Source organism: Corvus kubaryi, unplaced genomic scaffold (assembly GCF_017639235.1).
Source record: "Corvus kubaryi isolate FWS band 111438036 unplaced genomic scaffold, C.kubaryi_AGA036_p1.0 split1-37374, whole genome shotgun sequence".
Lineage (NCBI taxonomy): Eukaryota > Metazoa > Chordata > Aves > Passeriformes > Corvidae > Corvus > Corvus kubaryi.
This window is the reverse complement of record NW_024582079.1, coordinates 2429937-2454599: the sequence shown is the minus strand read 5'-3', so window position 1 is coordinate 2454599 and position 24663 is coordinate 2429937. Positions and strand designations below refer to the sequence as shown.

The 24663-nt window shown below is 44.9% G+C and overlaps 2 protein-coding genes across 2 annotated transcripts; one reads left to right on the top strand and one right to left on the bottom strand.

Moving 5' to 3' along the window:
- Nucleotides 1-393: 393 nt before the first annotated feature.
- On the bottom strand, nucleotides 394-10937 carry LOC121657798 (microfibril-associated glycoprotein 3-like). The gene is made up of 3 exons (XM_042013901.1): nucleotides 10857-10937; nucleotides 5768-6226; nucleotides 394-4404 (listed from the first exon to the last, which is right to left on the bottom strand). Exons 2-3 carry the CDS (start codon nucleotides 6045-6047, stop codon nucleotides 3659-3661), a joined length of 1026 nt encoding a protein of 341 aa, XP_041869835.1. The 5' UTR covers nucleotides 6048-6226; nucleotides 10857-10937; the 3' UTR covers nucleotides 394-3658.
- Nucleotides 10937-21367, top strand: LOC121657797 (protein FAM114A2-like). Its single transcript, XM_042013900.1, has 14 exons — nucleotides 10937-11042; nucleotides 12157-12362; nucleotides 12576-12672; nucleotides 13110-13205; nucleotides 13500-13612; nucleotides 14561-14695; nucleotides 14867-15025; nucleotides 15381-15504; nucleotides 16470-16549; nucleotides 17144-17272; nucleotides 17492-17631; nucleotides 18368-18440; nucleotides 19008-19061; nucleotides 19788-21367. The coding sequence occupies exons 2-14, from the start codon at nucleotides 12159-12161 to the stop codon at nucleotides 19884-19886; spliced, it is 1503 nt and encodes a 500-aa protein (XP_041869834.1). The 5' UTR covers nucleotides 10937-11042; nucleotides 12157-12158; the 3' UTR covers nucleotides 19887-21367.
- Nucleotides 21368-24663: the final 3296 nt, after the last annotated feature.

Below are 24663 nucleotides of genomic sequence, written 5' to 3'. Positions count from 1 at the left end.
TGTTTGGGGTGTGGGATTACAAAAAGAGAGGTGCTTACAATATGGAATAGTACAATCATGTGAAAAAGGTGAGAACAAATAAAACAGATTTGTGGCTGAAGGTCACACACAAAATGTGAAACAAAGAAGTAAACAAGGACCTTCCTGAAACCATTTCAGGTCTGTAACTGTTTGTATATGCAGCTGGGAACAATTACTAGGTGCTCTTGAGGAGTTTAAGACAAAAAAAAATATGACAGTGAAGTCAAGCAGGAATGGTCCTTCAGATGACTGAATATTCCAGTAACCTCTGTCAGGTTGATTAACAACATTCTGCTGAGCTCAATACAGCTGCTACATAACCTTGGAGAGACGGGCACTCCTCACTTGTAAAACAGAAAACTCCACCAGAACAAGGTTTTTCTTTTGAATTTATTCTGCAAATCTACTAATTCATTTTATGAAAGTATGAAATCCTACGTGGTTACATTAAACAGTTACATTACAATCCAGGTAATGCAAATCATCACTACAAAGTTAGTTTTAGGTACTCTTGGATAACAAGTAGATTTTAGGTCTTTTAAAGTAAGTCACAAAGAAGAGATAGAATAGCCTTGTGATTGTCAAAGACTTTAGTTTAAAGCAAGGAAACCACTGCAGAATCTCCTCATCCTAAAAAAAGTTAAGAGAGAAACACTTTCAATGTTAATGTTCAATTAGATTCATCAAAGAAATTTAAGTGCACACATCTACTCTCAGTATAACTAGGACAGTTCACAAGTTGTTTGGAAACTGGTGTAAATTTTCTATTCTCTGGAAATCACTTTTACCATTTAACATCACCATCGTCCTTGCTTTCAGATGCATAAAAATCCTGTGAAATGCACCAGAGCTCCAAATCCTCTCTAAATGAATTCAGTGGGAGTAGGATCAGTTCCTACATTCAGAGGGTACTCCTGATACACCAAAATCCTTACAAAAGCACCTCCTTCCCAGGAAGGAAATTAATTTAAGGAACAAAATACTGTAGTAATTCAGGAAAACTCTCAGCTTTGCCATCCAGCAATTGACACTGCAACTGCACTTCTGAGGACCTTTATGCATGGTCATTCTTTCCTCTCAGAAAGCAATAGGAAGACATCAGGTAACTGCGCTGAAGAACTCAGAGCTACATAAATAAAGCAGAAAAAATCAAAGAAGAGATCAAATCTTTCTAGAAACTGCTCTCCTGACACCCATCTGACACACCTCCAGTGTCATCCTGCTGCCTGTCAGCTGCCACTTCTGATGTGACACCTGTCAATCATAACTGCTTCTTAGGAAGCAATTAAATAGGGTTTAGATTTTGTAGTGGCACCTCTCACTGCGTGTGTTTTTAGGGGTTACACATCCAATGTGCTACTGCTGCATATCATGCAACAGTTTCACAGAAGCAAGGAGAGCTGTTTATAGGGAAATAAGGCAGGTGCAGGTACATTCTGATGGCCTGTGGCACAAAGGAGATTGAAACAGATCATTCTCTCTTGTAGCCTTCACCTCTTTCAACCAGTGCATCCTAAAGGGTGCAAACTCCCAAATCTCCCCTCACACATGTGCAACAATGAATCCATTGTAGCTCAGAAGTGAAGACAGCAGCTTCTCTATTCCAACAGAAATAGGAATTTATCCACAGAGTATCTTTTAACACTGATAACCTCAAAAAAACTTAAAAGAAACCAGACAGGTCACACAAAACTATACAAACTTTTCACCTGGACATAAAGTGCTATCAAACTATGGAAGCAAAAAAAGAAGTCACTGTTGAGGCAGCTACTTGAAGTGTGTACAGAAGGCTTTATTCCCCTGAAGCAGATAAAGTTTGCTACAGTCTTGGAAATGGCACCAAGCTGGTGGGAATGTTACTATAATAAAGGCCAGCAATTTTCTTCCTGACAAACCCGACAGGCCAAAGGCAACCAGGGTGATTTAACTGGTGGCTGACTGCAGGAATTTCCCCAGAAGGTAGTTTAAAATGGTAATAGATGCTGTCATTTTCCTCTCTCTGACATAGTAACTGTAATTCGTTCAGCCCCTTCATTCTGAGCATGCATACCACAGACAGCCCCACCCTGCTATTACCACTGTGCCTGCTTGTTTTCCACCTCTACTCATGTAAATGTAATGTCAAATCCTCTTAAGAATCCTGAGCAGCCCTCCAGAATCACTTGTTCAACTGACATTTCTGTAATAATAAGGGAAGAAAAAAGAGTTGTGTGAAATTAAATGGTGCTCCTGTTGCCAAGTTGTTAAAATTATATGGCAATATGCTTCCAGTAGTTGTAAGAAATTAATTTGTGGAGTGCTTACAAGCTTTACATCTACTAAATCTCAACAGGATATAAAATACTATTTAAGTGATACAACTTACAAATGTTAAGGAGAAAAAAAAATCAGCACCAAAGAGTGGAAGAAGAAAGTAGATTCTTGTCTGCACTCTAATTCCTGGAGGCTGGATCTCTACAGCTGAGGAAGCCAGGTGGGAGATCCTTGGTGAAGTACTTTTGTGTGTATGTATGTCAGCACCTGCAGCTCTCCCTTCTGCCACCTCTGCAGCACATGAGGCTGGGCTCTAGTAGTGAGCCACTCCACTCCTGCAAACAGTGGCTGGCAAATAGCTCAGCCAGCCCCCCACTCTGCCACTGCCTTGCGACAGGACCAGCCAGAGCAGAGCGACTCAGTGTCACTACTTTTCACCTGCTTTATTATAATGCTGTTCAGAAAGATGTGCCTGGCACCTATCTGTAGATGATAAATTCATTTATTAGTTATGCCACTATGTGATTACTGTCATCCTTTTCTCACAACAACGTCAAATACATATAAAACTTTGGATTTTCTACAGTGAGTGAAATCAGCAAAGTCAAAAGCCAGGCAGTGCCAGCAGTGCTGTCCCTGCTCCATTCTGTGGGACAGAACCAGGGTAAGGCGCTTTGGCAATCAGCACCAAGTTTAAACAACAAGCTTTTAGAATACACACAAGTTTCCTGCAGATGCACAGGAAACTGAGACCTCCTGGTTGTTCTCTAAGCTGCTTTGAAACGACAACAACTCATTTAATCCAGCAGCAGATCCTGGCACTATTCTTTTCCTAAGTACAGTACATTTTGATAACAACACACAAGCACGCAACACAAAACAGATTTGTTCAAGCTCACCATGGTTCTGATGGGCTACACGCACCACGAGGCAACTCAAAAAGAGCACAGAACTCAATTCATCAGGACAACACTGACTCAAAGGAATTTCAGCTCAACTTCGTGAGGAAAGAAGGAGCTCACAAAGGAAAAGTTCTTATTGCAAGTTGTACTGCTCGGCTTGGTCACTTCTCACACAGATCTGAAGTATCAAAAGCTACCAAGGAGCCAAGGACAAAGAACTCCTGTTGTGTAACTATTTTAAATATAGCAAGCCTGCTTTAGAAAGAAAAGCCCCTGCACAATATTCCAAACGGCCTTTTCTGGCAGACTCGAATCGTTAAATCAACACTGACAGAAAATACACACTTCAGATCTAGTTCTGGCACCTTGCAATTTGGAAAACTCTTGTGCACATGGGACCGAGGCAGCTTGTTTGCAGACCCTTTTCTCACACTATCCTTGGATCACCCGAGCTTCCTTCACCCCCCTGGGGATCACTGGGCTCAGCAGGTGCCTTCCTCGGCAGGCACAGAGTGGCAGCTGCCGTGAGACACGGTGTCGATGCTCTGCCCCTGGGCCTGGGGGTGGATGGACACCTGCACGGCGATCTCCTGGCCCGGCTCGCTCATGGAGCCATCGTCCGAGTCGCCGGCCGGGGAATCGCTGCGCTTCATCTCCGGGTTCCTGGGGAACAGCGCGGCCTGGGCCCCGCAGCCGGGGGGCTGCTTGTCCTCCTTTCCCACCTCATCGGGGTCATCCACTCGCACGGCCTCGAAGATCTCCTCCATGAACGCCCTGCAGTTAAGGATCAGAGGCGGGAGGGGAATGCTCCTGGCGAGCTCTTCGATGTACCGAGCAAACTCCATGGTCTTAAACTGAGTGACTTTGGCCAGCTCGAGCGTTTTGGCAGATGTGATGATAGGGATACGCTTGGCTATCTCAAAAGCCTTCTGCAGCTTCTCAGCCCCTTCCGTGCGGAAGAACTCATTGATGGCCTTCTCCGTTTTGCGGAGGTGGCTGCTCATCATGCACAGGCGGGTGATGTTCAAAATGAGGGTGATGGCAAAGGCAACGAGGCACACAATCATGTAGTAGATACTCATGTCCCCTGAGGTGAAGATAACCCTCAGGGTGACTGTGTAGTACAAGGTCTCGTTATGATTAACACCTGCACACGTGTACCGGCCCCGGTCAGCAAAGCTGACCTTTGTGATGTTGAGGGAATAATCAGCAATTCTCCACCGGTCACCTGCAGAGGGGAAAGAAATAAACAGAGCTCATGAAACAAAAATCCCAGGGTAAACATCAACAGGAGTCAAAGTTTGGCAGTAAGCAGTCCACTTCTAGCATCATAACAGTACACCAAGGACTGAAATGACACAGAAAGCCATAACCCACTTACCAATCCTACTGCTTAAAGGTAAATTATTCTGCATGCTTGCTACACTGGTTTTACTTCCTTCTCTCATCTGCACTTTCCAGTGTGTTTCTGGCCTGCTGGTTCTTCCTGACAGGGATCCTAATTCTTAACTAGGACTTCTCACCCGATGTTAAAAGACTGTCCTCTATAAAGTCTAATTTTCCATACGTTCAGAGTCAAAAGTCAAGTGACCCATGAAAAAGATCAGTCTGTAAATGGCTCTGTTGGCAAAAGAACGCAGAATTTTCTCAAGACAGTTTTCTGCTGAGCATGCAGTGCTGACAAGCAAAACCCAAGTAAAAAGAAATCAATACAAGAAGCTTTATACAGCATTTGCTGTGCATTTTTAACATAGGGGGGAAACTGTTTCCATAACTCATTTCTTCTAATTACTCTACTTTGAACTGTTTTCATAACTTATTCTTCTAATTACTCTACTTTGAACTAATCTCCAGATGGCATTATAACTACAAAAAGGTTACTGAATACTTAAGGCAGAAAAATGGCCTCCAACAAGATCCTATCAATTAGTTTGATGACCTTCATTAATACTAACAGAGAGAAAAACACACACATCTCCAAAACACTTTTTTAAAATTGAAAACTGCAGGGACAGAAATGTAAGAGCCAATGGCTGGGAAAATATATTCCCCTTCAGTTCAAAAGGGTTAAATAGCAGGAATTCCATCGTTGGCCATTACATATTGTGTTACTTTCCACAGTCTTACTGGTGCATAAACCAAAAAATACATGTACTAAGTATGGTTTAAAATATCCTGTAACAAAATTAAAGCACCAACTGCCAGCTGATAAAGTCACAAGCTGTGGAGAATTGTGTTTAATTCATGCATTTGGAAAAATATAATTTAAACCAGAGCAATACTAAATAAAACCATCAGTTAGTATTAGGTAAGATGAAGACTCATTTCTTCTGTATGGAATACTGGGATGACTCTTGAACAAGGTGATTCTGTGGGGCACCAAAGCAGGATGGATGGGCTGGAACAGAAGTACTCAGGTGTAATTCCCAGGCAACATGTCAGAGGGCAAAGGGCTTTGTTTTGCTCTCTCCTTATCTCCTAATTGTAAAAATGGGAGGATAGGAAGAGAAAATTATAATAAAGTCCCAGGGGTTTTCCAATACTGTAAAAAAGGGGAATAATGATGGATAGAAAACAGCAGGAAAACTCACCTTCATCTTTCTGTTCAAGCAGGTGTCCTCTGGAGTTATACCAAAGGATATGTTCATACTGGCTGATGTTCAGTTTACATTCAATTAAAATACTAGTCCCTTCTTTGGCTATGATATCATGGTGTGCTGGAGAACTTATTAAAGCTTGAGACACTGCATGAAGTGATGCATTGAAAGACCCAAAAGCAACTGTCCTGTTAAAAGCTACATTTTCCACTGTGAATCCAACTGAAAGATCAGCACTAACAGTCAAAATTAACAGGCAATAGCTGAGCTTCATGGAAAGCTAGTGAAAATTCTTTCATTTAATTTGGAGAAATGAGGTCGTATGATATCAAGCTGTCTGTTTTGCTCTGAGATAGGAGAGGGGGCTCTTGGTTTGTTCTGTGCTGGAAAATGTCTGGGATCCAAACGCACTTTCAAGACCATGAATATTTGAAGTGGAAACTGGAAGTACAACTGAAAAAAAAAGATAAAGCAGTAAGTTTATTAACGACAGCAAGGTTACCACGTATTCAAATTTAATTTCCAGTAAACAGATTTCGATTAGCGTAATACAAACTGTCAGCTGAGAGGTTCCAAAGCAGAGCTTTGCTCAGAACACAGTAATAAAATGAGGGTAAGAAGGCATTAGCACAGCCTCCAGTCCACTAGATGTTCATCTTCCCAACCAGATAAATAATCTCCGGAATAATAATCATTAAGGGGAAAAAGGTTTTGCAAAAAGAACAAATTGTTCAGACTACTCGAAATGCACAATTATCTTTAAAAGTGGATTCTGCATTTGTTACCAAAGAAAAGGTGCTTTCTTAATAGAGGAAGAAAAGAGAGAAAGAAGATGTCATTTCTGCCTCCCTCTCCACCAATATCAAAGTGCTTTTAAGCCCTGGTTTTCTAAAGCCAGTCTTTCATTTACCACCCAGAGAAAAACCAAAGCGCACACACACATCTGATTATTAGCACTTACATCTACTTACTTGATTTTAGGGGCACAACTGGTATTAGGGGTCTAAATACTACGTAACATGATTTAATTACTTGGAAAAGTCTCCTGGTTGTTATCTACAGCCACAAGAGGAAGTCCCTTTCTGAATATCAGGACACTGATGTCTACATATACTTCCTTTTTTGCAATCTCTCTTGTTGCTGCTGCATTTTCTAAGCCTGCTTCCTGTTATTCTTGTTTGTTTTACAATGAGGTCCTGTTGAAAATCTTTTCGTTTATGCTGCTTCATCTCAGCAGTCATATATTCTTCATTGTCTTCTCTAGCCAAACTTCATAGCAATGTGAAAAATTGTTTTGTCTAGATACTCTTCAAATTGATGTGCACAAAAGATATTTTAAGACATTCGGATACAGCCTTTAATTTTCTGTCTTCTGCACACACAGATTTTCCTTTTTTACAAGCCAGAATAAAACCAACTTGTAACAAAATGAGATGACACTGATAAGAGACAATCTGTTATCAATTTTCCTGGAAGCCTGATTCAAGAAAATTTCTAATCCAATATGTGTTCCCTGAAGTTATGATTCCATCCAGACTGCTCCAGAGCCTTAAAAAACCATTTACAAAGTACAGAAGCCACAAGCTCAAATGTTATCCTAAAGAATACCTCACTTCATACCATTGACTGTGTGACTTCAAATTTATCATCTTTTCTTCTACAAATAACAGATGTTAGTGGAATGGAATTTCATAAACATCACCACACAAAGGGACCCATTTACTTGATAAATAATGCAGACACTTTTCATCCTTCTAGAATTAGTAGTTAACACTATCTAAAGCACTTCTGAAAAATAATGTAATATGCATAAAGCCAGGTGATTTCTAGTAATTGTCTTTCATCAGAGACAAACCAAGCATATCCAAAAAGGGGAATTCTGCTGCTAAGATGCTATCCAGACTGGGAATTTTTTTCAGTGAAAGTTAATTTGCCGAAGGTCAAACCAGATTCCAGACTTGACATCTGATGAGAAATGTGTTATTTGACCCATTTCCATTTCTGTTGTGGCTATTGCCAAAACCAGTTTAACAAAGAAGGCAAAGAAGACAGCTGTGTCCAACTCTCCTTCAAGCTTGACTAACCAACTCACCCACTGAATCCTGCAAGAGAAACTGGAAAACAGGCTCCCTACTTGTTTCTCTGTAAACAGCAATCCCTTCATCTGCCTTCTTCTTCTTTTTTTTTTTTTTTTAATCATTGGCCCCACTCTGTTTTCTATCATGCCTCTTGTCCTTTCATTTAAGATGAGACTACTGCAGAGAACTCAATTATACCATTGTGCTGGAGAAGCTACTTTCCCACAGCTAAACAGTTAAAACCACTACCAAGGCCTCTTTCATTCCTGTTTTTCACCAGCTACACTTCAGGGAAAGTGTTACTGAGTCCTGCTGCCTCTGGAGAAGAGCATCCCATCCACAGCAACAGCACAGGTCTGAAAAGAACCCAATACTAAGGCTGCTGTTGATAACAACTATTCTTTTGTTTGAGGGAGTGGTTTTAACCTTCCATTTTTAGACCTCTGGTGTTTTCAGTGTTTCAGAGCCCACAAAAGACTGCTGACACTGACCTTGTGCAGGCTCCTCACAGGCAAGCTGTGGACTGGTAGTAGTTTGTGGACCACTGACATTTGGGTTGCTTTAAAGGTCTGTCACACCCTGCAGTGGCAAGTGAGGTGCTGTGGTCCCAGACCTTCAGCTGACATCACCCCATGACCCAGCTGACTTTAGCTAAAAATGCATTTAAAAGCTTTTGCATGCATCAGACTTCACAGCACCTGATACAGTTAAAACAGACAATACTTCTGCAGCAAACACAAACCCTCAACTTCACCCTCGAATCCCAGGCACATAATAACTTACAGTCTTCTAAAACAATAACCTCCCAACTGAAACGTTAGATTTATTAGAGAATAATCCCAGTGCCTCTTGTACTCTGCCTGTGCTATTGTCATTTGAAATTATTAAATTTGAATTGTTAAGGTTTCCAAGCGTCTGTGACGTTTCTCCTAAATGACATTATGAATCTCACTCATTTATTTAACACAAGAAATACTCAGCAACATTTTCCCTCATAAGAATAATTATCTTCAGTAATTGCATATGCTCTTCACTATACTTGCACTGAGCCTGCATAATGCATAAACCATTGGTGATGGGTCATTTAATTTTACTATTAAATTCTTCAAGGTCTGATTTATTAGAAATTGTTTGTCTTTTGGAAAAGCCATTATTGCTAAGCAGACAATGATCTCTCGCTGCCGAGTGCTGGGAACAATAAAATGATTTGCAAAATCCATATTCTTCATCCATTGCACTTATGCAAAACAGCTGCTGCAGCTGATAAAGGACCCAAAAAGGATAAAGCGTGATCAGTGCCAACATCACAATTCTTCAACAAAGTGTTAAGCTCAAGCAAGATGAAATGTGTCAGAATAGGAACTGGCTATTTTACAACTGAACCTGAAGCTGAGCTCAACACATTTAACCTTTATTAAACCATAAGTTGTAACAACAAATAGCAGTGGAAAGATAAAAATCTGTGATGCATGCGCTTGTATGAGTCATCCTTGGCTCCTACCCTGAAGAAGTGTATTTGTGTCTAACTTAGAGCACTCTAAGTAGTCCCACTGAGGTCAGTGGAAGCACTGATAGTACTTAAAATTACATACATTTATATGGCACTGCAAAATTGGGGCCCAAGAGGTTGCAAGTTCTATGGTTTTACATTCACTACTTATAACATCACATCATACCTGGAGTAACATGAGGCAATAAACCAAGACACACCAGACAGAGCACAGGCTGCTGATGTCTTGCAGAAATACAGTTTGCAAGCCCCCTCTGACCCTCTGTCAAACCAGGGGGATGCATTTGGCAGAGCCCTACAGGCAGAAACTCTTGTGGGATTTATGAACATAGCATGGTCTTGACAAGAGCCATTCTGGGTGCACGCAGCATGGGAGAGGCCACAGGGAGGGCTCACTTCTGCTGGCACCAGCCAAAGCTCTGCAGGGGAATGGCAGCACCCACGGTGCAAAAACCAACCTAAGGAGCAAATCCACAGGACACCAGGGCCAGCCTCGCTGGGTGAGGCTCCCTGGTGGGATTTGATGTTCTCCTGTGCACAGTCCCGTGGCTGCCTGATGGGATTTGGTGTTTTCCTGCACGCACCCCTTGGCTGCCTGACAGGACACGGTGTTTTGCTGTGCTTATCCCTTGGCTGCCTGACACCTGTCACGAGGTAACCTGCCACGACACAGCATCGGCTGCGCACCAGAACAGGTTTTTTTGCCCTGTCAGCTAAAAACCACCAGGCACAAAGTTCCACTTAGCATTACCCTGTTCCCACAGCCCCAGTGTGCTCCAAGTTCACTCGTGGAAAAGCCCCGGTCCCGCTGGGCTGGTGGTGGCAGTGGGACAGACGACGCGACTACACTGCAGCCGAGGGCACCGGGCCACGGGGCTGATGCCACGCGGGCTGGTGTCACTGGGGCATGACGTCAAGCCAGAAACATAAACTCACAGAATATTCTGAGCTGGAAGAAAACCAAAAGGATCATCCAGCCCAACTCCTGGCCCTACTCAGGACACCCCGACAATCCCACCCCGTGCTGGAGAGCGCTGTCCAAACGCTCCTGGAGCTCTGGCAGCCTCGGGGCCGTGCCCATTCCCTGGGGAGCCTGGGCAGTGCCCAGCACCCTCTGCGGGAAGAACCTTTCCCTGAAATCCAACCTAAACCTCTCCTGACACAGCTCCGGCCGTCCCCTGGGTCCTGTCACTGTCAGAGCAGAGCTCGGAGCTGCCCTTCTGCTGCCCCTCGGGAGGAGCTGCAGACCCCGATGAGCTCTGCCCTCAGTCTCCGGTTCTCCAGGCTGACCAGACCAAGTGACCTCAGCTCCTCGTGTGGCTTCCCCTCGAGCTCCTCCACCACCTTCGCTGTCCTCCAAACCCATCCCTTGTTGCCCCAGCTCCATTTCCACGCCGGAGCAGCGAGGCGGGACACGGGCCCGCGGCCTCCCCCTCCGCCGCTGCCTCCCGACCCCGACCTCGCCAGGTGAACCTGGCGGTACCGCCGCTCTCACCGGGACGAGGGTACCCGGCCAGGCCCGGCCCGGTCCGTCCCGCAGCTCCGCCGCCGCGCCGGCCCCGCCGCCCGGACGCGCTTCCCCGGGCTGAGGCCGCTTCCGGGGCAGCGCCGGGGCCGCTCTGCGCCGGCCTCGCTGGTCACGGTCCGCCCGGAGCCGCGGGGGCCGCGCCGACCGCCGACGGTGAGGGGCGGCACAGGCTCAGGGGGCTCTGCGGGGCACAGGGAGCCCCGCGGGGAGAGGCGCTTTGGGGTTCCTTGTGGGGCAGGCAGCACCGTGTGTGGGGGGGTGGTGTGGACACCGGGCGAGCTCCTTGTGCAGCAGGAGCCCCACGGGAAGGTTTAGGGAACCTGGGGGTAGCATACGGGGCAGCCCGATGTGGGGGTTATGGGACTTCGGGGGTCTCCCGGAGAAGCGGAGGCACAGGGAGGCCTCCAGGGCTGCGGGGCGGGGAGGGTGCAGGGGTGACCTGGGGGCCGTGGTCGCTGCGGGATCCCGGTAGTCCTGGGCAGATGGGGTGGGGGTCCCCAGCCGCACCCCGAGCTGTCCCTTTCCTTCGCTTGAAGCCATCGCTGCCCCGTGGCGGGGGCAGCTGCCCCGATTGCATCAGTGACCGCCTGGCCGGGGACACGGCGTCGCCCCAGTGTGATCCCGGGAGCTCTGGGGTGCTCGGTTTGGCACCTGCAAGTCACTTCAGCCGCAGCTGCTGCCAGAGGAGCCCGCACGGGTGACACGTGGGCCCCGGGAGCAGCGTGACAGCCCCGCTCATGGGCTCCCCATGCCCGATCCGCGGTGCTGGGGCGGCTGCTGTGGCAGCTGGGGCACATCGCAGCTTCGGGGGGGTGTTCGTGCCCTGCAGTGCTCATCCCCGAGTACAGAAGTGACCCAGTCGCTGCCTCCCTGCCTGCTCAGCTCTCTGTGTCCCCATTTGTATCCTACACTCCTCAAAGCAGCCATCCCAAGCCACTTGTGTTCACTTTTATTTTGGTAGAACATGTAATGATTTGATTATCTGAGGCCCTATCGTACCGTCATTTGTTTTCCAGAGTTAGCAAACTGTTTTTTTTCCCTGCGGAGAGGGTGTGTCAGTTAGATAAAGCCACGTGGCCCTGTGGGACTTTAGTCTCCCAAGTATGACATTTCTAGTTAGACATAATTTAGTCTACACACATGTGCGTATGCGTGGCCACATTGTTGTGTTTAATTATTTAAAGCACCAATGTGATGCTCTTGAACTAATGTCAAAGTGCAAGGGAGTGATTATTTAATTTGCTTTGCTTTCTATGGATGTTTGTAGTCATGTCTGAGGAAGACAGTGGTGAAAATCTGAAAGAAGAAACCTCTTACAAAGATGAAAATGAACAGAAGACAGAGGAACTTGGCTGCTCTGAGAGCAGGGAAAGGAGAGAACAAGAGACTGTGCCTGTGACTCGGAAAAGACCTGAACCCAAGCCCCCAAGCCAGCCTGCTGCCACAGAAAAGCCTGCAGCTGAAACCATCAAGGTATGTTCCTGTGCTTGCTCAAAATGATGTGACTTCACATTTCATGGCTTTGAGCACAGGAGAACTCTGAGCATAAGCCCCACTCCTTTCTGAAAATTCACATTGCTGTTCTCTGAAATGAAAAAGCCGCACAAAAGCCACATGTCACAGTCTGCTTCTGTTCCTTTCCTCACCATAATGCCTGCATCAGTCTTCTGTTTTTCTTCATTAAAGGTCTCAGATCCTCCTGCAGTTCAGACAGGGTGGGGCTACTGGGGAAGCTGGGGGAAATCTCTTCTGTCAACTGCGTCTGCTACCGTAGCTACTGTAGGTAAGGCTCTTTCTGGTATTTGATAAATATTTTAATCATGTTTTGTGTCTCAAGCTGGTGCTTTAGAACTTGTTTCTAGAGAAGGGGATTTCAGTTATAGCAGCCATTATTGGAAAAATGTCGAGAGAATTGTTCAAGTAATGGGAAAAGCTTGTACCAAAAGGGACAGTGAGATAGGAGATAATGCACAGACAGAACTTTCAAGTTTTTAGGGCGTTTGTGTAATTTTCACCTGGTATTTTAAACTGGTATTCAGCCAATATTTACAACTTCATTTAAAAGCTGAGATGAAACCTTGGTTCATTACATTGGTAGGCAAGCTGGATAGAAGGAGGTTTCAGTGCTGGTTAAACTGTTTTGAGCAGAAGGAGTCCAGAATAATAAAAAAGAATATGCAGCTCTAATCTTGTTTCTGTTCTGATTTCTGTCTTCTCTAGGTCAAGGAATTTCAAATGTCATAGAAAAAGCAGAAACAACCCTTGGGATCCCCAGTCCTAGTGGAATCTCATCAGAGTCTAAAGACGCTACAAGAGGTCAGTTTTGTACTGCATAAGAACAACCCTGAAATGTTTTTCATAAGATAATCAGCCCCAAAATGACATCACCTTACTCTGCACCTTGCACCTTGAGATAGATAATAAAAACATTAAAATAATTCTCTCTTGCTTCGTTCTGTTAGCTCTGAAAAGTAGAAAGGAAAATAATCTGAATTGTAGGCTTGCTCCTGGCAGATATTTGGTGTCTGTTGGTTTTCTCCACTCTGTGGCTGACAGGGTCTAGTTTTGTTTTTGGAAGTCAGGAAGTTAATTCTGTGCCTTCTAATGCAGGAAGTGAGAATCCTGCAGGCAGCAATGCCAATGCAGCGGATGATGGCAGCTCCTTCCCTATTGCTGGGGCTCTTGAAGTTTTATCAACCATCTCTACTGCTGTCCAAAGCACAGTGAGTGAGTTGGGAGTGTGGGAGAAAATGGGTTTAAGGGAGCTTTGGGGTTTTGGCCTTTCATCTGAAACATTGTAAGAGGAAACTTAATTTTGACGTTTGTGGGATATGTGGTGAGAAACTCCTCCAACTCAGACAAACCTTATCCTGGGCCTTGCTTCTAACTGGCACCTAATGTGAAAAATGTCTTGAATTGTGATAGTTCTGTATATACATAGCAAAACAATCCTAACGGTGGATTGTGCAGAGTATGCATTTCTGTGCATGTCACCTCTGTACTCTGTCATCTCTGCGCCTTGCCTTTGGAGCGTTCAGGTAAATGCAGGGTCAGACTCATTCCTGGAGTGTTTCCACTGATTTCCACAGAACTGTCTGGAGATGAAATCCATTCTCCTCTTCAAACACCTCTGTGAAACTAGCCCAATTTGCTTGGAAATCAGCTTGCTCCTGTGACCATGAGAAATGCACTTCAAAGGAAGCCATTACCCTTGGAAACTGCTTTTGTGATCTGCTGTCTTGTCAGTTTGCCTGGGAATCTGAAAGAGCTGCAGATGGAAAGCTGCCTTCTGTTTCTGCTTTTAAGGCTTGAACAAAAGTTAGCAATCAAAATCCACAGGTGTGGTGTTTTCTCATTGGAAGGATGAGAACTAAATACTGCAATGTGCTGAGAACCAGCTTCTTCACCAACTAAAAATGTATTTCCCATCAGATTGCTGCAGCTGTCTAGGTGCTGTAATAAGCTGTTGGGTGGTAATGTGTTGTGGCTCTTTCCATGTCCTGCTGCTCTTTTTGTGATGACTAGGGTTGAATTTCAGGGTGGAAAGGACCAATTTGGCTTTTCTGTGAGTGCCCAGCGTAAGATTGCTGATAAAACCCTCCCAATTCAATTTCTTCTGTTGTGTAATCTCTGAGTTTTATGTGCTGTCTTTATCCAAATCTGATTCCTAGGGTAAAAGTGTTATTAGTGGAGGTCTGGATGCCTTGGAATTCATCGGGAAAAAGACAATGGATGTAATAGCTGAGGGAGACCCTGGATTCAAAAAAACAAAGGGCCTGATAAACAGAACCTCCACGTTATCTCAGGTACAGCAGTTCCCTATCAGCACCTCATTGGTTTCTCTCATGTCTTCTCCCTTCCTTTGTGGAAGGGGTCCTCTCATTAAGCAACCATTTTTGCTATTGAGCCAAAAGCCTTCTCCTCCTGTGTTCTCTATCTCCTGACACTGTCACGAGGCCTCTGCTTTTCTTTTTCAGGTCTTACGAGAGGCAAAGGAGAAAGAAGAGCAGCAGACAGCTACCGAGGTTACCATGGCTACTGAGAAGAAAGCCCATTATGGGTTACTGTTTGATGAGTTTCAGGGTCTTTCACATCTGGAGGCCTTGGAGATGCTTTCCAGAGAGAGTGAATCAAAGGTAATGGCCTTGAGCATTTTGCTTTCTATTCTGAGTTCAGCTGAACAGGGGAAAAAGGATTAGAAATATATGTATAGACATGTAAAAGCAAGTGCTCAGAACTTGCTGTAAAATGATTACTGGACTTCACTTTGATCCTTGCATTAGGATCTGGTGTTTACCTTGGGAGCAGTTTGTCCTGTCCTCAGCTCCTAAAGCCATTCCCTTTACCCCAGCCAACCTCAGTTCCTGCAGGTCTCACAACTTTTCTCAAGTTACTCTCCTCACACCCACTCATTTGCTGCCTTGGCCTGCCTTTTCCATCCTATTGGATGGATTTATTGATTCTCTCTTTGGCTGTGCTGCCCCTAACCAGGTGAAAGCAGTTCTGAATGCCCTCTCTGGAGAGAAGTTGGACACACTGCAGGAGGAAATGGAACAACTCAAAGAAGCATTTTCTTTACCTGAATTCTTTGAAGAAGAAGAGGAAGAAAAGAAGGGTAAGAGAGCCCCAGGTTCTGAGAAGAGAAGCTGGTCCTCAGTGCAGAACCAGCCAGCCCTGATCAGTAGCAATGGCCATGATGCCAAATTTAAGTTATTCTTTAGATGGATGTTTAATCCTAAAGCCATCTGTGTCCAGGGGCATGACAGGTAGCAACACCCTTCATCTCTGTAAAGCTGCTGTGCAGTAATTCCATAGCAGGAATGATTTCTTGCCAGAGCAGGATTAGAGTTGTTTGACTCATGGGCAGTTCATAAAACTGACCCTGAGCCAAGATGCAAATTCAGAGAGAGAGTGGGTTTCCTCGACCAGGAAGGAAAAACTGTGAACAGAGTTGTCCAGCATGCAGGAAAGCAAAAAGGCTTTTTATTTGTTTATTAAATGAGATTTAGCCACACAGAGCAAAAGATTCAGAGGTACCTTTGCACACAAGAGCCCTGATTCTTGAGAATTACATGGATTTAAATGTAAATTTCTTGCCTTGCTTTTACCTAAATGCTCATCAGGGAGGGCTTACACACCTGCACTTGCTATCATTCAACATTTAATGTATCTTTTATATTTGCACATAATGGATCTCACATCTGCTGTGCCATATATAATAGGAGAACCATAGGTTCTAAGTGATATTTCACACTCTCCAAGGTGATGTGCAAGTTAGTGTGTTATAAAAGGCTGCCTGTTAAAAAAAAAAAAAAAAAAAAGGAGTTACCTTAGCTACAAAACCAGAATTGAGAAAGCAAGAACTAACCTTCAGGCACTGATGTCTCCACCTTTGCAGAACTTACCTTAGAAATTGTATTTGAAAAGACTGGGTTTGATATGTCTTTGCCTGAGGTGATGATTCAAAGAGAAATAAAGGAAACAGTTGACAGACTTGTGCAGAACTAGGTGTGCACTGAAGTGCTGCTTATGCCTGAATCTGTCCTTTGTGTGGATTCTTTAACCTTTCCTGTCCTTTAGGAGATGAGGAGTTCACAAAAGAAGTAACAGAGCTGTTTTCAGAATTGCACATCTCCTCCAAGCCAGAAAAAGTGATCACGGTGAGTTATTTTCCATATTCTAAAAGCTGGAGAGTTTCCTCACTGGAAGAGCTTCTCTTCACCTGCTTTGCTTGTGAAAATATCAACTGCATGAAAACAAGCTATATTTTAGGTCTTTTGGCAATGGTAGGCAAAGGAGATGGGCCTTTTCTTTTAACCTTATGGGGCAGAATCATGTGAACCTTCAGCCACCACAGTGAAAAAACCTATGGTCATGAACTGAAGGCCTCCTCTTGGTACAAAGCACCTGATTTTACTGTGTTCAGGAGCTGGTATGAAGAAGAATCACCTTTCTTGCCATCATTTCACTACCGTTCAGATCCACCAAGTGGCAGCAGCATTCTGCAGACATGTTTCTAATTGTTGGTAAACTCCAGCCCCTGGTGCTAGAGAAACAGCTGTCCTCAACTACATCAGTGCAGCCAAACTTTTGCAAAATCCTGAAGGCACTGGGATTATTTGTCCTGGTTCTTCTCAGAAGCTTGAAAGGAGTTGTAGCTGGTTCTTTCCTCTGGAGAGGGCCCATACTCCATTGTCTTGTGTGCAGGGGGGCTTCATTCCAGTCATTAAATATTATGGCACATCTTGCTACAGGTGAGGACATCTGCTCATGAGTGGATAGCACAATTCAACAGCAGTCTTTCTAAAGAAGAAAAAGAAAGTGAAGAAAACCAAGAAGTAGAATCCAGAGATGGTGACCAGGATACTAAGAAATCAGTAGAGGTAACTGAGTAATCAAGGAAAAGAATACTTGCCTGCAGAATGTTTATCTGGCTGCTGAGTTGCAGTTGTGACTCGCAGGGTGTATGGGTTTCTGCACACAGGGTGTGTGGGTTCTGAGGTCAAGAAAGTGTGTGATAGTATGGTGTGTAATTGACTTGTTTTAAATAATAAAAGCTGCTAGTTTCTGTGTGGTATGGGGAATTTTTGTCACTCTTGCAGGATATTCATGCATTTGCCATAAGAAGCCTGGCAGAACTGACAGCCTGCTCCATTGAAATGTTTCACAAAACTGCAGCTTTGTTTCTCTATGGTCAGAAACAGGAGGTGACAGCCACAGACAGAGCCAAGTCCCTTTCACAGTGAGTGCATCTCTCAGTAAATGGATAGCATATAATGACTGATTAAACTGTCTAATAATTCTTTGGAAATCCATGCAATGCAGGGTTCTTGAATAATGCATAGGTGTTTAAATTTGGGAATTGGGCAAATTTGTGGATTTGTGATGGGTGGCATCATTGTCTTTTAGAACTCAGCTATCTCTTTCCAGCTTAAAGACATTTCTTGATAAGAAAAAGGAAACCCTTCTTGAAAGCTTTGTGTAACCTAGAAGAATATTTGCCCTAAGTTTGTGCTAGTCAGTAGGCAGAGATTTAAAACATGACAAAGCAGTTGTATAGAAGTGATTCCTGATCACCTCTCTGTTAATCATTTAGTATGCTTGGTACGTGAGACAGCAAAATTACTACACAGGAGACACTTGGCATGTGTCTGAAATGTGCAGTACTTTCTAATTCAGAAAATGATACTTGCCAGTAAAAAAAGGCAAGTTAGTACTGTTCCTTCTGGAATGGATGTGTCTGTCCTCTGAGTGCTCTTTAAGATCTTCTGCTTTAATTATTTATTTCCCCATCTTTCCACTCTCTATTTTATTGGGGAAACTTCTGAATCTTCATGCACCATTTATATGTTCTATATCGATTTTGGTTTAATTTAATAAGCATGGAAACAAGGCATTTATGTTTTAGAGGAATGCAGAAAGAAACTTCATCTTGAGGACTGTGTTTACTTCCTTGTTTTCCCTGTCTTCCTCCACAGACTGACGATCATGCTGTGTAAAGAACTGTCAGCTTTCTCTAAAGAGTTCACAACGTGCTTAACAACTGCAGGGGTAAGAGTTACACCACAGTTCTTAGGAATGAGATGTGGCTATTTGATAACAGCCTTGGGATCTTTGCCATGAAGTGCTTTTTTGTTTTTGCGTGTTTCAATATGCAGGTTTTTTTCCCGTGTGAACTGATCTTCTAGGCCAGGGTTCCTCAAACTGTGGCAGCTGAGTTTTTGAGAGGCTCCTGCTGCATTCAGCCTGGCACTGAGTGGGGGGTGGGAATTGATGCTCACAGTGTTAAGGAGACAGAGGCAAAAAAGGTTTGTGAGCCTGTTGTGGGTTTTCCAAAGCACTCGGGTGTTACTGAAGATTGTATCATCATCTCTGGATTCTCCACTTGTCCCCAGCTCATTTGAAGATGTGATGTGTATTCATACCCAACCTGTGCTGGCCACATGCAGGTTACTTTGTTCTTATTTGCACGCTACAAGGCTGCTGAGCTTGTGGCTTAGCTTTCCTCTAGTTACAGGAGCAGTGGTGGTTTTAAACTTACTGGGGATTTAGCTTTATCTTGCTTGAAGAAATGTGATCAAATTTTCGATCAGGATAATGTATGTCTGATCTCTGCAGGTCAAAGAGAAAGCAGATGTGCTTAATCCCTTAATCACTGGAGTGTTTTTGGAGGTCAGTTATGCTAACATTAAAACTTTAAGCTAATACTTTAAAAATAGATATGCTGGTTCTTCCCACTTCAGGATCCTTATGCATGCCAAGTTCTCTAACCCATGGTCTAAAATTGTGCTTATCTGTCTAATAATGTGAAAGTTTTGATAAATGTTTGTAGATTTGCACAAGAGATGAGTTACTTAGTGAGGAGTGAGTGTCAGCTCACAGTTACGATGGGTCAGGAGACACATACTAAATTCAGCAGTCTGCATTTTTAGAATTGAAATGTCCAAAGTCAAACCTTAGACAAGTTCAGAAATTAGCATGCAAGAGTCCCAACACTTCCTTAATGTTAAGTGGGTTCTCAATGCTTGCAGAGCTCTGAGGTGTGGTAAAAAGGGGTGTTTCATGTTGGTGTGTTCTTCCTTCCTGCCACAGCATGCTATGCTTCACTTAGAAATAAACACTTTTCTTCTCTTACTGAGAACAGTATCCTACATTTGGATTGGAACTGATCTTGTTTGGCAGTCTTTAAGCCAGTTGCTTTTTTTGCCTAGTGGCATAAAGCCCCTCAAAAACTTGATATAAAATTGATTTCTAGAATGAATCCTTTAAAATCCAGCAAGCACTAGGCTTCTGTTTTTTCTGTGCAATAATCAATGCTGTTTGAAATGAGTATGTGGTGAGTAAAGCTGATTGGTAGCGTATTTATTCACATGTGTATTTTGGTTTTTGTTTTTACAGGCTTCGAACAGTGCTTCCTATATCCAAGATGCCTTCCAGCTCTTGCTGCCTGTACTGCAGATCTCTCTTATTGAGGCTAGAACGGAACTATCACAGTAATAAAAATCCTTCTAATTAAGAACTTTTTGACCTTCCCAGTTCATAGTTTCCATGCTGGAGAATGATGTAATGGCTCTTATTGAAGGGAAAAAGATGAACTCTGTTCACTGCTGCTGCAAGAATGGTGATTAAGTGCAGACTGGCAATGACAGCTCTTACAGCACACTGAGAGATGTGATTAGCATAGTCCAGGCTGGTGGACAATGTGACAGACTAAAAGTGCAGATTGCTTCTCTGTTTCATGGACTGTCTGTATCTTTTCACCGAAATCTCTCTGCTGTATGTGTTAACAAGCTCTTTGTGTTCACAGTCCAGAGAGCTTCTCCAGTGCTGAAGAGAAGAGTAGCAGCTGGCTAGTTAGTTAGCTAAAATCATGGTGTGATTTTTAAGTCAGACATAATTGGGTTCCTGATAGCTCTGCATTTGTGTCAAAGTGAATATTGGATAGGAGGTGCAAGAAAAGGCAAATTTTTATGATTATGAACCTCGCAGTTCCTAGACGGGGCAGAATAGAGCAGAGAGGATTCCTGATCAAGCTGTTGCTGCTGAAGAGAAGCTCAGCTTCCTGAAGATGTCTGTATTGTGTCAGGCATGTGGGACAGGGACTCTCACCAGGGGGCTGTTTCTCATTCTCTCATGCTGTGCTTGCTTCAGCATGAGCTGGGAAAATGCTGATCTGGCCCTGAGAATGCAGGTACTTGGCTTTATAGCAGTAAATGAGAACTGACTAAAAGGGATTGATTCGTGTTTGGGCAATTTAATGAGAGAATTCAGCAGGACGATTCCCCTTTTTCAGTGCAGCTTGACATGTCAGCTACAGGCTGTTCACAGACTCACATACTGCTTGTCTTCTCTTTCTGTGGAAAAACACTGTAATGCAACACTCCTTCTTGGAAGGTATATATTAAAGTAGGGAGAGAGGAAGCAATTTGGCCCTGTTAGTAGAGTCCTAATTTGCCTCAGAAGCTGCTCCACGTATGGTATCTGTTTCTTTGTGCTGTGCAAGTTCCCTGCTTTGTTCCTTTATCTTTTGAGCTTGCCCATGGGGAGGCAGCAGCCTCTGTTGGAATCACAAGAGCAGAAATGCACAGCTAGAATGGAATTTTGAGAAGTCCATAATAGCTAACCAGAGGTGACTGAGTGTCACACCTGCCTCTGCACTTGCTCATTGGTAACAATGGTGCTCAAATCCCCTTTTGAAAATCCTCTGGGTTTTAGCAGGTCTTGCACATCTCTGCTATGCTGAGGGTTTAGAACATTCCTCTGCTCTAGTTGTGCAGTAGAGAAGTATTTTTTGTATTAGAATACCTTTTGGCTAATGCTCTGATTTTGTATATATGGAAAAAGCCCTGTCTTAGTCATGGTTAGACTGGTTAGATCTCTAAAGGGAGAGCTTTTCCTTGAATCCTAAAACTGGACTTGAAAGGAGTGTGTCTGGGGTAAAAAAAATCTGCACTACAATAAAATCTATTTTTTTCTTCTTTGGTTGGTAGCATTATTAAATAAAGGATTTGTTTTGACAACTGTTTCACTTAAAAGCTATCAGGTAGCAGTGGGCATGAATGAAATAAAAGAACAGTAGTTTTTTTTCTCAGCCCTGACTGCATCTTTTGGAGCAGAGCTGGGTGCAGCTCTGGGGCCAGGACAGCTGGAATTTTTCTCATGGCAGGAAAGAGTGCTCTGAACACAGGCTGGGGAGTGAGAGCTCCCACAGATGAGCTCCCAGTTCCTGTGTCAGTGCAAAAAGGCAGCTTTGCTCCTGCCAAAAAGCCAAAATGTACAGAAATATCAGAAGAGAAGAAATAAAGGTAATGGGGTTTTACGAAGCAGCAGCTGCTTTTGTGCAGATAAATTCCACCAACCTGCAATGCTTTAGTGTAGAGTAGTTTAATAATTAAAGGAAATGAGGTGATTTTTTGTATTTAACATGCAGACAGTAATTCTTTCGGTCATGTGCCCACCTGGATTTTGTTATAGCAGCCAATAATCAAACGTGCACCAGCTTCATTTGTGTGCCAGTGCAGGGACTGCAGTAGATAGACAACAAAAACAGTTCCACAGTTGCCGAAATCTTTCTACCCAAAGGATTCATCAGAATTCAGCATACAACTGTCTGGAGGTCTTCCTGCTTGGCCTTGCCTTCCGTGTGAACCTAATGAGAGCTGACAGTAATTTGAGCCCTTCTGGTAGCGTTTGGGGAGGTGAGAGGTGGCTGAGAATAGATAAGAGGCAGCTAAGATGCTGGCAGTGACTTGGAGGGGGGAAAAAAGCCTTCCACGATTGTTTCCTCTCCTTGGGAGTGCTTCTGTTAGTTGCAGCTGTAGAAGCTGCTTCCTGGCAGCTGCTGTGGAAGGGTTTAAAACATAAAAAAGGCTTGGTCTTCCTATGGGCTTGGGGATGTGCTCCCAGGCCTTGTCCAACCACCTTGCCAGGGACTCATTTTCCATTATTAAAACATGCATGTTCAGTAGCAGCAGAACCTCTGGCAGGATGAGCAGTTGTCTTCATTTGGAAGAAGCAGCAGCTTTGCTGCCACTGGTGGCCCTGCCTAAAGGGACACCTGTCCCAGGTCACCCACAGCACAAATTAAAGGGCCTGACTCAGAGGCAGGAAGGGGGGAGCTTGTGGCAGGAGGAGGAGTGCTCTGGCATTTCCTTCTCAGGTGTGTATGTTGAATCCAAAATAAAGAGTGGTCTGTGATGATGTGACTCAAGCAGAGATGGGTGTTCTGTAGTCAAAGGCTCCTTGACACAGAAACAAAGGACATAAGAGGCCTGTACTGTGCTAATCCATGTTTGCTGGGAGTCTCCTATGGCAGCAGCTCGAGGTTACCACGCACTGGTGTTTTGGGTGCTGGCTGCAGGTGCTTTCCCTCCTTCAAGGGCAGCTTTGTGCCTGCTGCAGGGTGAGAGCAGAGCCTGTGCAGTCTGTGGGCTGGGACCTGGAGGTGTCCCTGGCTGCCACTCTGCTGTCCTGCTGGGGGTAGCAGCCACCCGTGTGCTGGAAGATGTTGGTGGCTGCAGCCTGGCCTGATGGTCAGGATGGTGCCAGTTCCCTGGCTGATGCTTTGTGTCCTCGTGTCCAGAGAGCAATGGCAGGGCTGTCTCCTGGGCTGCTCTCACTGGAGGGTGCTGGAGGCATCAAAAGACTGAGAGCCCAGCTGGGGATGGCAGGGAGTGAGCAATCAGGTCACCAGTTAAAAATAAGCTGAAGTTTGGTATTTGTTGGGGAGGATCCTTCTAAGGTGGCAGGAGCTGCTCAGAGGAGTGGGTTGGATGCCAGTGCTGGTCCCAACACTGAACAGATCCTCCATGGATTTCAGGGTGCTCCGTGTGCACATCTCCACCAAATTGCCTGGCTGCACTGGCTGGTGTCTGTGTCATCCTGGCACAGATGGGATTGCTGCCATCTTTTATCCCAAGACTAAGTGCTGGCATCAGGAGTTCCCCGAGTGATTTGTGTGTGAGCTGAAGCATGCTGTAAGAGCACCAGAGCTACGGATTGTAAACTGGGCAGCAACAGGGACTCTGCCACCAGCTTGGCTGAGCTGCTCCAGGGTTTATCCACCCTGGACATTAAACCCATTCCTCATTTCTGACCTAAACCTGGCAACGGGACTCTTGCTTCTGGGTTTGGGGCTGGTGCAGGCTGTGGTGGAGGAGGTCTGGGGCAGACAGCCAGGTTTTTGGGACAAGCGACTTCTGCAGAGCTGCTTGCTCCCTGCATGAGTTACCCAGGGTTAGGTTCACTCTGTGGGAGGGGGCTCCATGCACACTGCAATTACTGTAAATGAAAGTAAAATGATTGTGGGAGCAACTTTGTTGTAGAGTTGAAGGCGTTAAATGGGGCAAATCTTATGGGAGAGCTAATTCCTTTTATTAGGTGGGGAAAACAAATTAGCTGAGTACACAGGCCCTTTCTGACACTATTGTTACTGTTATTATCCATACTGGTGCTGTTAGAAATGAGGGCATTGCATTAGAGGGAAGGCACATTATGCAAGTGTTTAGACGTGCTGGTAACTGCTCTCTGCTGACAGGTATTTACATAATGAAAGGTTGGAGTGAAAGCCAGCAGTTAAGGACAAGCATCGGAGGGAGCTGGGAGTACTGGGCTCTGTCTCGTCCAGCCTTGCCTGGACCTCCTGGAGCTGCCTGGCACTTCCCACCCACAGTAAGCATCCCCCAAAGCCCCTTTTCTGTACTTCCAGCAGAAGTCCTGACCATAGCACATTCGCAGACTGAGTCCCCAGTGCTCTCTCCCTGGTTCCAGGGCTGGTCCCTATGGATGTCTGCAGCCTCGAGAGCTGCCCTGACTTGCTTGCTAAAGGTCTTTCTGTTCCTGCCCGTGCTGGAGGCAATGCCTCTTGTGGGTACCAATGGGACTGGTCACGTTTCCGGTGTCACATGCTGTCCGTGACGGATGGCAGAGCCAGTTTTTCTGCTCCAAAAGTGGGACTGGGGAGGAGACCGCAACACTCAAATACCCGGAGCCCTGGTTGCTGCCAGCCAGGCATCGAGGAGATCACTTCTTTTTCAGCTCCAGGTAAGGCCCTTCCCTTTCTCCCTTGTGCCATCCAGGGAATTTACAGACTCACCTGTGTATTTTACAGGCTGGAGAAGTAGAGCAGGAGGGAAGGGTGAATGAGGGTGCAGCAGGAGCATCCCTGGGACTGCTCGTGCTCCTTGTGGTCCTGGGGACAGCAATGGGGCCTGAGCCTTTCGGGAAGGACACAGTCCCCTGGCTGAGATGGGAGTGGGCTCACTGTGAGCCTGTT

Bases quoted from the DNA above. Each gene is read 5' to 3' on its own strand.
- LOC121657798 (XM_042013901.1), bottom strand. From the start codon at position 6,047: ATGAAGCTCAGCTATTGCCTGTTAATTTTGACTGTTAGTGCTGATCTT. The intron at 4,405-5,767 runs GTGAGTTTTCCT...TCCCCTCTGCAG, and splicing joins GCTTGAACAGAAAGATGAAG to GTGACCGGTGGAGAATTGCT.
- LOC121657797 (XM_042013900.1), top strand. From the start codon at position 12,159: ATGTCTGAGGAAGACAGTGGTGAAAATCTGAAAGAAGAAACCTCTTAC. The intron at 12,673-13,109 runs GTAAGGCTCTTT...TGTCTTCTCTAG, and splicing joins TGCTACCGTAGCTACTGTAG to GTCAAGGAATTTCAAATGTC. The intron at 19,062-19,787 runs GTCAGTTATGCT...TTGTTTTTACAG, and splicing joins TCACTGGAGTGTTTTTGGAG to GCTTCGAACAGTGCTTCCTA.